This window comes from Sciurus carolinensis, chromosome 12 (assembly GCF_902686445.1).
Source record: "Sciurus carolinensis chromosome 12, mSciCar1.2, whole genome shotgun sequence".
Classification (NCBI taxonomy): Eukaryota; Metazoa; Chordata; class Mammalia; order Rodentia; family Sciuridae; genus Sciurus; species Sciurus carolinensis.
The window spans coordinates 29,753,663-29,765,556 of record NC_062224.1 but is presented as its reverse complement, the minus strand read 5'-3'; the positions used below and the strand labels follow the sequence as shown (position 1 = coordinate 29,765,556).

General features: G+C 38.9%; 2 protein-coding genes across 4 annotated transcripts in view; one reads left to right on the top strand and one right to left on the bottom strand.

The window, feature by feature from the left end:
• The first annotated feature begins 1,661 nt into the window (after positions 1–1,661).
• On the top strand, positions 1,662–5,327 carry Rpp38 (ribonuclease P/MRP subunit p38). Of its 2 annotated transcripts, none has more exons than XM_047520776.1 (2): positions 1,662–1,923; positions 4,354–5,327. In XM_047520776.1, the coding sequence occupies exon 2, from the start codon at positions 4,364–4,366 to the stop codon at positions 5,210–5,212; it is 849 nt and encodes a 282-aa protein (XP_047376732.1). In that variant the 5' UTR covers positions 1,662–1,923; positions 4,354–4,363; the 3' UTR covers positions 5,213–5,327. The 2 variants fall into 2 exon arrangements, with proteins under 2 accessions (XP_047376732.1, XP_047376733.1); XM_047520777.1 differs by lacking the exon at positions 1,662–1,923 and adding an exon at positions 1,935–2,143.
• An 88-nt stretch (positions 5,328–5,415) lies between these two features.
• Positions 5,416–11,894, bottom strand: part of Nmt2 (N-myristoyltransferase 2) — a 46,815-nt gene continuing 40,336 nt past the window's right edge. For both annotated transcript variants that reach the window (XM_047520774.1, XM_047520775.1), the window contains 3 exons: positions 10,085–10,252; positions 8,675–8,812; positions 5,416–8,511 (listed from right to left, as the gene is read on the bottom strand). In XM_047520774.1, coding sequence (XP_047376730.1) covers positions 8,491–8,511; positions 8,675–8,812; positions 10,085–10,252 — 327 coding nt within the window. In that variant the 3' untranslated portion in view covers positions 5,416–8,490. The remainder of the gene's footprint in view (positions 8,512–8,674; positions 8,813–10,084; positions 10,253–11,894) is intronic.

Genomic DNA, 11,894 nt, shown 5'->3' with positions numbered 1-11,894 from the left:
TCACTGTTCAGTTTACCAAGCACTTACTATGTGCCAGGTACTAGGCTAAGTACCTTACAGAGGTCAACTCCTGTGATCCTCACAGTAGACACTCTTTTTTCACTTCATGGAGAAGGTTAATTTGCCTAGGGTCATATACTAGTGATGAAGTTAGCATCAACCTAGGCAGCCTCCAAAGTCATGTAATGCAAGGGCTGATAATTTCCAGTGGAGCAAATGCAAGCTCAGATGATATTCAAAGTATAAAACTGGAATCCTAGGGGTTCAAAACCGTATATAAATTTCTTTCCATCACTCTAGTCTCTAGTTGTCTTTAGAAATGCATTGTGTTTACAGTTTACCATCATAAATTACTGATCCGTTTTATGAAACAAAAGCCTGTTGATATATTCAAACTCATTGTAACCTTGTTCTTTCTTATGATAATCATGTCATACATACTTTATGTAACCTGCAATAAATGTAATTTTTTTATACTAGGTATTTAACCCAGGGGCACTTTACCACTGAGCCACATCCCAGCAGTTATTTTTCTTTTTAATGCTTAATCTTATATTATATCTTCAATATATTTCAGTTGTCGATGAACATTTATTTATTCATTTATATAAGGTGCTGAGAATGGAATCCAGTATCTCACACATGCTAGGCAAGCAATCTACCACTGAGCCACAACCCCAGCCCCCAGCCCTTTTTGTTTGTTATTTTTGAGACTGGGTCTCACTAAATTGCTTAGGGGCTCATTAAATTGCTGGGGTTGGCTTTGAATTTGTGATCCTCCTGCTTCAGCCTCCTGAGTCCATGGGATTACAGGTGGGCACAGCCACACCAGACTTGCAATAATCTTGACCAAAAGTAACACTCTTTTTGTTTTACTTTGTTAGGTACTACAGAGATGATGAAAATTGAAAATATAGAAGCTAGATCCAAAAAATGAGGAAGAAAACAAGAAATGAAGAGACTGAGAAAAGGAGGATAATATGGAAAAAACGAAGAGAAAGAGGTCCCAAGTCAGGAAAAGAAAAAAGGACTGTGAAGGAGGAGGCATTATGTCAAAACAACCTACCAACTTCTAAGTTGCTCAGAATAGATCAACAAATTTAGATTCCTGGTCTCTAACATGTTATTCAGCTCTTTTACCAATTGTCCACGACTTTTCAGCGACTCCATTCATAACTATGTCTCCACTGGTAGGAACAGTCACAGCAGACCCTTGATAGGATATTCCGGACTGCTGTGGGTGAACTCAAAGCAGGCCTAATTCCCCTTGTCTTCCGGGGGATTCAAGAGTCGCTACATTATTGCCTATAACTTCCTGTTTTCCTCGACTCTCCAACTCCCCACTTATTTGGTTTTCACAGTGCTGGGCAGTCTGAAGGGATTCGATTGACAGTGGGGCAATGAGGCTGGGATTTTGCATCCTTAGAGCGAGAAGAGAGGGCTAAGGCTCCAACACGCTGGAAGGTGGAAATTGGGTTAGAAGGGAAAGGGTCCCCTGAGAGAACCACTCCTGGAACTATTGGCGGTACACTGGTCCCCTAAGGAGGCAGTCGAGATGGTGAGTGGCAGTTACCGTGGCAACCTCACGGTCTCGCGAGACGGGATGTTGCATCTGCGCACTGCAGCTTAGAGCACTGCGCAGAACCTCCATCCCGGTCATATATTCAGAGCATTTTGTGTTTTAAACGATGGGGCCACGTTCTGCCGCCCCCTCGAGACGCGATTGGGAGCGACCAAACACAGAGTAACTACACTTTAAGAGCCCCGCGCGATTTCCCGCCGTCCAGTCCATCCCGAAGGCGGGTCGTGAGGGCAAGGGCTCTGCGCACGCGCGGCGCAGGCGCACGTGGGGCCGGCGCTGTGGCTAGTGAGTGACTGGAGTCGCGATCGTGAGGCGGAGGGCCACGCAGACGCCGCAAGGAGGTACCCTTCCGGGTGGGTGCGGGCGTGGGGCACTGTCAGAGGCTGAAGCCTGGGAGCACGCGAAGTCTCCACGGGTTCCGGAAGCCTCTGCACCATCGCTGGACCGCGGACAGTAGGGAGGGACTAACCCTGAGTCAGCAACGCCGCCACCACCAGCGGCCTCCCCCAAAAAGCCTGAGTTCGCAAGTCCTCACCGTTGGGTCCTTACCTACTTTTTCTGGTATCGCTTCCGTTTTTCTCTAGCATTTCTACCCCAGCGACACTGAAGTTTTTCATTTCCTGTAACTCTGCCCCCTGGAGTACTGTTGTTTCGTGTTCCTTTTGATAGGAATACTTCAAAGGTAGTTAAAAAAAAGTCACTTCCTATAGGAAGCCTTCCTCTCCTAACCCCTTCTCAACTTAGACCTCTACTGTGTTCCTGTAGTACCCTGACCTTAACGTGCACCACATTACATTGCTTTATTGTCTGCCGGTAGATAGGTCTTGTAAACTCTAGCTCACTGAGGCAGAGACTGTTTTTGCTTGGTGCATCCTGGTGACCCATGTTTTAAGTAAGGCGGTCAACCCGACGAAGAGAATGTGTATAAAGACTGCTGAGAAACTAGTGGTATCCTTATAAGTAGTATGGGTTCAGAGTTGGTAATATGCAGGGTGTGGCATAGGGAAAGGTTGGTGGAAGGTGGGCATGTGGAGGGCCCAGAGACCTGTATGTCACCCTAGAGTTTGCATTTGGTCCTCTAGGCATTGAAGGCACCTTGGCAAACTTCCTGTTTTGCTCCCTTTCTCTGAAGGATTTTTGTTGTTTTTAGTTACATTCTGCTTTTCTAAACTACTTTTCATCTCCCCTGCAAGATTCTGCAGATCAGAGAAGGTTCTGTGCTGTTTGGATCCTGAGACCCAATAACTGTCTTGTAGTTCAGCAAAATCTGTTAGATCATATTTGTCTTGTTCTTCATTTGTTTCCCTCTTCCTAACCACCTTCACCGTGATGTCATACACTAGCAGTCACTTTATTGGGTTTCGATTAGCTACTTTTATTCCTGAGCATAGATAATGGGGGGATGGGAGAAGGCAGCAGATATCTCCAGCACTGGAGATATGGACATGACCAAGGTTTTCTGTCACTCCCAAGGCTTTCTGGAGGAAGGTTATTAGAAATAGTAGAAACCCAGGAGACATGAGTGGACCATTTCTCAGGCTGTCCAGTGTATGAAAGGGACCTGTTCCACACCTAATTTCCTAATTTGTGGACTCTATATCAGATTCACTTGGGCAGCACTTTTTTTTTCTAAATATAAAAGCCTAGATTCCTTGGTAGTACTGTTTCCAATTCAATAGATCTGGGGTAAGAACCAACCACATAGGTGTTTTTTTAAAAGCTACAGGTTATATTTGAAGTACTAACGTAGAAAAACTAGTTGCAACTTCGGGTACTGAATCTGTTTCCTCATTCACACATCGGGGAATCTGTAGTGATGTTAGAATAATCAGATAATACATGAGAGAAAGTACTTTATACACTGACACACTCTATTGAAAGGGATTTCACTTCTTTTAGTTTTGCAAAGTGGGTCCCTATGTTTCTCACTGAGCCCCAGAAAGGGAAGAAAATTGAGGAAGAGAAAGGAATATACTGTCGGGTCTGGGAAGAATGAACAGGATATGCTCTCTAGACCTATGGTTTATAGCATATCCTTAATAAGGACCCTTTCTATTTCTCTTTAATGGATCGGGATCTTTAAATTTTATTACATTTCTTTAGTTTTCATGAAACAGAGCAGTTTCATGAAAACTAAAGAGTAGTCAGAGTAGTCAGCTTGTAATAAGCATGGGCAGTGGTATACGTCTACATGTGTATCAAATGTTCAGGAAGGATCTGAAGAAAACTAGGCCAGGGAGGAAGGGGAACTTACAAAACAGGACAGAATGAAAGTACTATTGGAAGTCTTAGTTGTGTGCACACCTGGTTAATTCAGAGGTTTCTGGGGCTCTTACAGATGTGGACCTGTGTGTAGGACACAGGGTCTTGTTCACCATGAGCCCCAGGGCCTGTAGCAAGAGATCAGTAAATATATGCTGTAAGAGTAGATGAAGGGAAACCCAACTAGAGAGTAATTTAAGACATACTAATAAATCTATAAGACTACCATACAGTTAGTAAAAGGCTAATTATGAACAAATAGAAATATTTTTAAATAAGTGAAATGATAAACAATGGGATTTCACTGTAATTGCAGTGATATAAAACATTCCCATATTGCCTATATATGAAGAAAGTCAGGGTCACCTGTAGAAATGGGGAAAAGGTGGGACCTATGTAATTAGGCTTGCTATAGCTTATCAAGAATCAGAAAAACACAACCAAGATATTCTCAAGACAGGCTTTCCTAGCTGACCTCAATGTTCTACTGTCATTGTTTTTCTGCAAAGGACTTTCAAAATGCCTGCAGCCCCTCAAGCACCGGCAAGGGGATCCATTCGCAAGACAAGACCTCTGGTTGTAAAGACATCGTTGAACAACCCCTATGCTCTCTGTTGGAGCACCCTGGAGAGAGAGGACATACACTTCATATTACAGACACTTGAGGAGAAGTTTAAATCTATTGGACTTCGGAAAATTGAGGATAAGAAAAAAAGGAAAAAAACACCTTTTATAAAGAAGCACAGGGTAGAAAGATGCAGCCTAGATGTTGATATAAGTGATGATCTGAAAGACAAAAGGCCAGAAGCTAACCAGCAAGTTTCAGGGTGGACACCTGTGCAGGTCAGGAAGCAGCTTGCTATCGGTGTTAATGAAGTCACCAGAGCCCTGGAAAGGAGTGAACTGCTCTTAGTTTTAGTGTGTAAGTCAGTCAAGCCTGCCATCATCACCTCACACTTGATTCAGCTAAGTGTAAGCAGAATCGTTCCTGCATGTCAGGTTCCCCGCCTCAGTGAGACGCTCGCCCCTGTCATTGGCTTAAAATGTGTGCTAGCACTGGGATTCAAAAAGCACACCACTGACTTTGTGGATGAAGTAAAAGCTATCATTCCCAGAGTTCCCAGTTTAACTGTACCATGGCTTCAAGACAGAATTGAAGATTCTGGAGACAATTTAGAGACTGAATCTTTGGGAAGCCAAGACAAAGAGACTTTGGAAACTTCATTTGAAGACCTCTCAAAGCACAAGAGAAAACTTGAAGGTCAGCAAGTCTCTGTATCTTTACAGCCTCTTAAAATAAAGAAATTGATTCCTAACCCTAATAAGATAAGGAAACCACCCAAAAGTAAAAAAACTACTTCAAAGTAATCCTGTATAAACTTTTCATTTCATGCAATTTATAAAAGGACACCTTGTAATGAAGCCTTGAAACAAATAAAGTGAAAAATATGTGTGTATATTGGGATCCTGTGTAGTGATGTTTCCTTCAAGTATGTACTAGTGTTTGAAACAATGGCACAGACATGCTGAAACCTAGAAACGTTGGTGCAGAAAATATTCAAAAATATGAATATGAAAACAAGTTTATTGAAACTAATGTCCATGCTTGTATAAATTCACTGTTTTAAAGGCTGGTACAATGCTTGTTAGCAAGAACATCTGTAGCTTATAACACCTAACTAACATTTTCCCATCAAACTTGGAAAATGTGCCACAGTAAACGTGGTTCTACAAAGTAGGGCCAGTGAAACTAGATTGGAAGCATTGAGTTTTAAAGGAAAGCTACTAAACGCCAAGCAATACTTTGTCTTTAGAAGGTATTTTTTTTTGTTTTTTTGGGTTTTTTTTGAACTTATTTCAGTTTGGCTTTTTTTTAGGTAGGCACAGACATCAGCTTGGGATAAAGTCCCAATGGGGATAGAAAAAAAACAGATAAAGTATTTTAATGAGGATTCACTTGCCTGTACATGGTTAACTTACTTGGAAATCTAACATGTATAAGAAGTATGATGGGGGGCTGGGGTTGTGGCTCAGTGGTAGAGCACTTGCCTAGCACATGTGAGGCACTGAGTTCAATCCCCTGTGCCACATAAGACAAAACGTGTCCATCTACCAAAAAAAGTATGATGGGGGCTAGGGGAATAGCTCAGTGGTAGACCCTCAAATTTAATTTCCAGCATGTGTGCCTGTGCATGCAGGCACACACGTGAGCCCCCCCCCCAAAAAAAATGGTAATTAGGTGAGGTGTGGCAAGAAGTAAATTTTTTAAAAATTAAGCATGGTTCTCAAATGAGATTTTGTTTTGACAGGTTAAGACATGTTGCGTAGTGCTCTGTGTTAAGTGTCTACAATGTGTATTTGGAAGTTACTTTCGATAATTGAGGGGAAGGTAATGGCTTTACCAGAATTTCAGCCTAAAATCTGGTTGATTCAATGGATTATGCCACCTGTTCATTTAGATTTTACTTAGTGCCATCTTGGCACAAATTAAGAAAAGACCCAGCATTTTCATTATATAAGACAGTACAGGAAAATACTTCTTTAAAATTTGCAAATACTATATTTACTGATTCTCTAGTTTAAAATGTTCCCGGGCAATCTGCTTGAATTATAAAGAGGACAATGTAGAAATAATTGTATTTAAGACTCAAGTAAAATAACAAATTCTATAACAACTGGAATATGTAAATGAATCTTTAAAGAAACAGTATAATGGTAAGCTCATGACAAAATTTCTGACAATTCTGCAATTATTTGAAAACCTATTTGAATAATACCGGCCATAAAAATGAGTGGAATATGATTCCTAACTAGAGCCATGAATCCAGATTGCGTAAATTCTTAATTAATGCTGGTGTTCCCATAAAGTGTTCCAATAGGTAGAGTTTTGTTTCTTGACGCTTTTCTCCTTCTGTTAAGAATGGTAACGCAGCTGAGTTTGTACCATCTGCAATGAGAAGTCTTCCATGTGTCTTTAAGAACATTGCTAATCTGTTAAGCACTACTGTGGGGCCCAAGTGTCCCCTCTAGTGGCAGTCTTGGGTGCCACAGCTGTAGTTTTCAACTCCTTAGAAAATCAAGATCCACAACCTGTAAAGGGCCAGTTAGCAGCTGTTTTAGGCTTTGCAGGCCATACGGTCTGTCACAAATTTCCAATTTGCCTTTGTAGCATGAAGTGGCCACAGGTGAGACACAAAAGGGTGGCTGTGTTCCAGGAAAACTTTTTATGAATGCTGAAATTTGAATTTCATATAATTTTCATGTCATAAAATGTCAATTTTGACTGTTTCCCCCAATTATTCAAAAAGATAAAAAGCATTCTTAGTTCGTGGGCTGTACAAAAACAAGTGATGGACCAGATTAAGCCTGGGAGCCATATTTTGATGGCCCCTGGCTGGTATTAAGATAATGACTGGTTTTACTGGATTACTTAAAAGATGAGGGGAATGCCATTTTGTTTTCTAACGCAATTAACTTTTTCTGGACTGAGCAGCCGAGGCACTGGTACAGTAAAGGCAGGAAGAAGTGTCTACTTTGTGATACTTGAGTGAAGGCCAGTCTGCAGCCTTGTTTAGCATCTTATTTATCCCTTGGATTACTGGCGGTATATATACACATACATGTACACTGTGAAACTTTGTTTTTCAAATTCTAGGTAAAAACACCATCGGTAACAAAATTATGAATACTTATTTACAAATAAGACATTTTCCATTAGCATGACAGTTCATGATAAATTAAAAGTCAGCATAAAGGAATATGTGCAATTTTGCATAAGTAATAAAAACATTCAAACTATCAATGCCTGATAGCACTAATAAATCAACCCGGCATTAGTTTTGACCTTAGAGCTTTTATTTTCTTTCCCTCATGTATCCTTGATGTTGCTGAGAAGAAACTGGAGATGATGCAGCAGTGGAAATGTCTGGTCATTCACAGGCGTGTGCTCTTTCAGAGAGCACACTTACTATTTGCCTCAAACTTTGCTTTTGAAACCATCTACTGATCTGCTGAAGATCAAAGTACAAATCTGTGTTTACTGATTTGGCAACTTCGCCTATAGAGTGATACTGTACTTAGCAATCAGTGCATTTTCATTTAGCTCCATACTCGTCATTCCATAAATGTTCCCAGTGATGTCATGTAAGGTGATATATGTAAAAATTTTCCAATTGGATCATTTGTTCTATTATACAGACAAATACACCACCACTTAATAAGTAGAAATGCAGCAGCTTATCTCCACACAATAGCAGAGATTTCCTTACACGATGCTGTGACTTCTCTTTAGTTTGTGGAAAAACGGTTCCTTTTCTAGAGTGGAAAAGTACCCTTACTTCACCAAGAAAGCCAAAATTTCGAAAATCAGAAAAAAATGTGCTCTTTGTACCCTTTCATCCCTCCCACAAGTGGGTAAACAGAGAAAAAAAAAAAAAAGATGCATTTTAACATTCTAACTAGGAATGTGTACAACTGGTCACATATGGGGTGTTTTTTCATCTTTGCTGATTGTTACTGACTACTTCAATTTCACTTAAGTTGTGCTTTTATTCTTCTTTGGAATGGTTGGAATGGTGGTTCCAGGAATCATTAAATACGATATGAACAAATGAGGATGTCAGAGTTCTAGAAATCAAAATAGCTATCTACTGTAGTACAAGTCCAACCTGAAGGGAAGAAATGAAATAATAAGAACAAGTAAATTAATTTATAATGTAGTACAAAAGATCTGTGATTTTAAAACTATTTAGAATTATCCAAAGGGAAGCAAGGATAGAATTGGCTAGGTAGATTTACTGTTTTTACAAAGGTTTTTTCAACATCACTTACCTTTTCAGAATCTGTTCCTGGACACCTCCAGTTGTACAAGTAATACTGCAAACTACCATCTCCTATACCAAACTTGAGTTTTTCCAAGAAGGTCTTATTTTCCATCAAATCTAATGCATTGAATACATCAAATCCTTTCTGCCAAAGAAAGAAGGATTTAAAATTTAAAACGCTGAAGGACTATCTATAGAAATTATATATTTTGGCATAACATTTGATTCTTCTACTAATTGGTTGGATATGCATTATAATAGGACTTAAATGTCTGCAATGTATAGTATAGGTTAAGAAGTCTGTACAAAGTTGTCTTTAAAAGCTAGTCGTGAATCTGATAGATTCAGCAAGTTATTTCAAAATGCTGAATTTTAAAAAATGTGGTCAAATGGCTAGCCCTGACAAAAATAACCTATTAAGATTTCATAAAATATTTTGTTCTTGATTCAGAAGGGAGCAATTGTCTAGATGGTGCATTTCTAGGATTATTAATGACTGGCCTAAGGTCTAATTTAAGTGAAGCCACTGCTAAGAAACCAAAATTGTAAGAACTTTAAATAGCATGTTTATCTTGGACTGACACTGGAAAATAAGTTTAACATTTTAATTTCTTAAAATGTTAGTAATATTATGCAAAATGTGATATAGAAGGAGCACCTAAATTTTTATTTCTCAGGGTTTTTACTTATTGACCACTTGGAGAAAGTAGGTGAAAATGAGCAATCATGAAAATGTTGATTTGGAGATCCAAAAGTATACAATTTGGAGATCCAAATTTATACAATGTTTTCAATAATCAAATGCCAGAGAAATGCAAGGAAAACATTTTAAAGTACTGTTTCCAATTTCTCATGAGCAATTATTTTCCCATATTCACTGTCTATTGTCAAAATGTATGTCAGCTGATTCAATTTCTTTTTAAAGTAAAGATGTTGATTTGTAGCAAGAATTTAATAGTTACCTGTATTTCTACACTGAGAAAACATAAAAAGTAAGATATGTATTTTCAAGTTAATTCCTTTCATTTTAACATTCAGAGGCTGTTTAGTTGAATCAGAAAACTTACTGTGGCTAAATATTCACTCAACACACATATTTACTCATGTATTTTTCCTTATATTATGAGAAAGTATTTTATATTCCTTATGAGTTTTGTATATTCTTACAAAAGGGTTAAAAGCTTTTAATTTGTACAATATTTCTTTTTTGTTAAATTGTAATAAAATCAATGATGAAAAACATCTGCTATGTTTTAAAAGAAACTCAGAAAAATTCTTCCATTGTCAATGGGGGAGGAGTGGGACCTTGCATGAATTCCACCTGAGTGGAAGAGAACAACATGAGATGTTTTATGTATTTTGATATACATTCTTGAAGAACCAGATTGCACAAAAATGGAATGAGTGAGTCACTCACCAACTTTGCTATAATGAGTGCATCATTCATGAGGTCCAGCAGAGGTGTCTCCGTGTGAATATTATAGAAGGAGTAGGCAGCTTTGAGACTCTTATGAGCAGGATGGTGCATGACTGTGGACGGGAGTGTGTAGAAGCTCAGGAAGTCAGTCAGTTTCCCACTGGAGCTCTAAGGGACAAAAGTGACAACAAGTAAGTGTCTCCTTGAACAAACTACAAGCAGCTAACTCAGATGTCTGACTTGCACCATAACTTTCTGTCAGAATGAAACGCAACAAGTAAGACTTCTTTCTTGGTAGCCCAGTGTGAGCCCCTTATGTTATGCTGGGTAGTGGCCAAGAAGAGCAGACAGTTGGAACTGTAGGGCAAGTGCTAGTCAGTGATCTGCATAAAGTTCTTAGCAGAATGTCCTATCAGGAAAGTTTCCCTCAGGCTGACTGAATAGTCAGTGCTCTATACTATCAAACAGTGATGAAAGATTCTCTGGTTTTGCAGAAATGAAAGCTCTAGGTATTAGAAGGCTGCCATCTCCACTCCAAAACACAGGCTGCCTCCAGGAGGACACAACTTGGGAGCTGAGCCAGCCACTTCTTTTATGGAACACTACTTGAAAGTAGAACTACAAAAACTATGGCCATTCAGACTTGGTGTATGGTGCATTTTTTTAAAAATGAATGAGAGCCTATCAGTTCTAGCAGGTAGGGGGGCCTGGTAGGATACATTGCCAGTGATAAAATGTGAGCTTTCAGTTGCAAGTTAATTTTTTGGAAAAGCCTGTGCTACATTATAGCCTTTTCTGATATCCACAAATGTGACTTTTTAAAATATAGGATGAAATTTAACTTCAATGAATCCGTATTTTCCAAATGGCCACTGTAAAATGTTACAAACTCAGACATGGATAAAAGATTCATTCAAAGGACAATACAGCCCCAGACCCCCCCAAAAAAAAGAACAAAGAAAAAAAACCCCACAAGGACAAGACAGACTGATGGATTTTAATGTAATAGAGGATAAAAAGCTTACTGGTATGATTTAAGAGCTCTATAATCATCTGAAAAGGCAATTAAAATATTCATTTTTATCCAAATCTTCAATATTTCATCTGAAATATTTCCTTCACATAACATATCACAAGAGATTGAAAGCAGAAGCAGATGAGTTCCCAGTTGTCTTCTATAAGTCAGACATTAACAGGATTTGCAAAAATATAAATGATACCATCTTTCACTAATTTTGTGGTTTGGAAAAATAGTTATTTTTCAAACAAAATATGTTTAGGTAACAGTAATGTAATGAATTTATTATTACATTGTTATATGAAATAATATCAAATGTCTCAGTTTTGAAAAAGTATACATCTAGAGATGTAATCCATAAAATAAAAGCCCTTTGGGGTCCCCAGTAATTCTTCAGAGTAAAGGGGTTCTGAAATGAAAAAGTTTGAGATGAGCTGCCCTGAGAAAGTTACATTAGGTGCATAAAGACTTTTTTTTAAAAACAAAGATGGCAACTATTCTGTTGCTTTGGAAATAAAAATTTAGAAACAGACTGCTCAGCTGTTCTTCAGGAATGTCCTTTGAGTCACCTCTACCATGGCTCCCTTTCATTGCAGTCTTAACTGAGTGTTATAGTTTAGATCTGGAATGTGCCCCAAAGGCTCGTTTTACATGTTTGGACTCCAAAGCAGCCATGTTCAGAGTTGGGGTTTTGGGGAAGTGATTGGATCATGAGGGCTCTAACCTCAACAGTGAATGAATCCATTAATGGACTCATTATATGATGGCATTATTGGGCAGTAGTAGAAACTT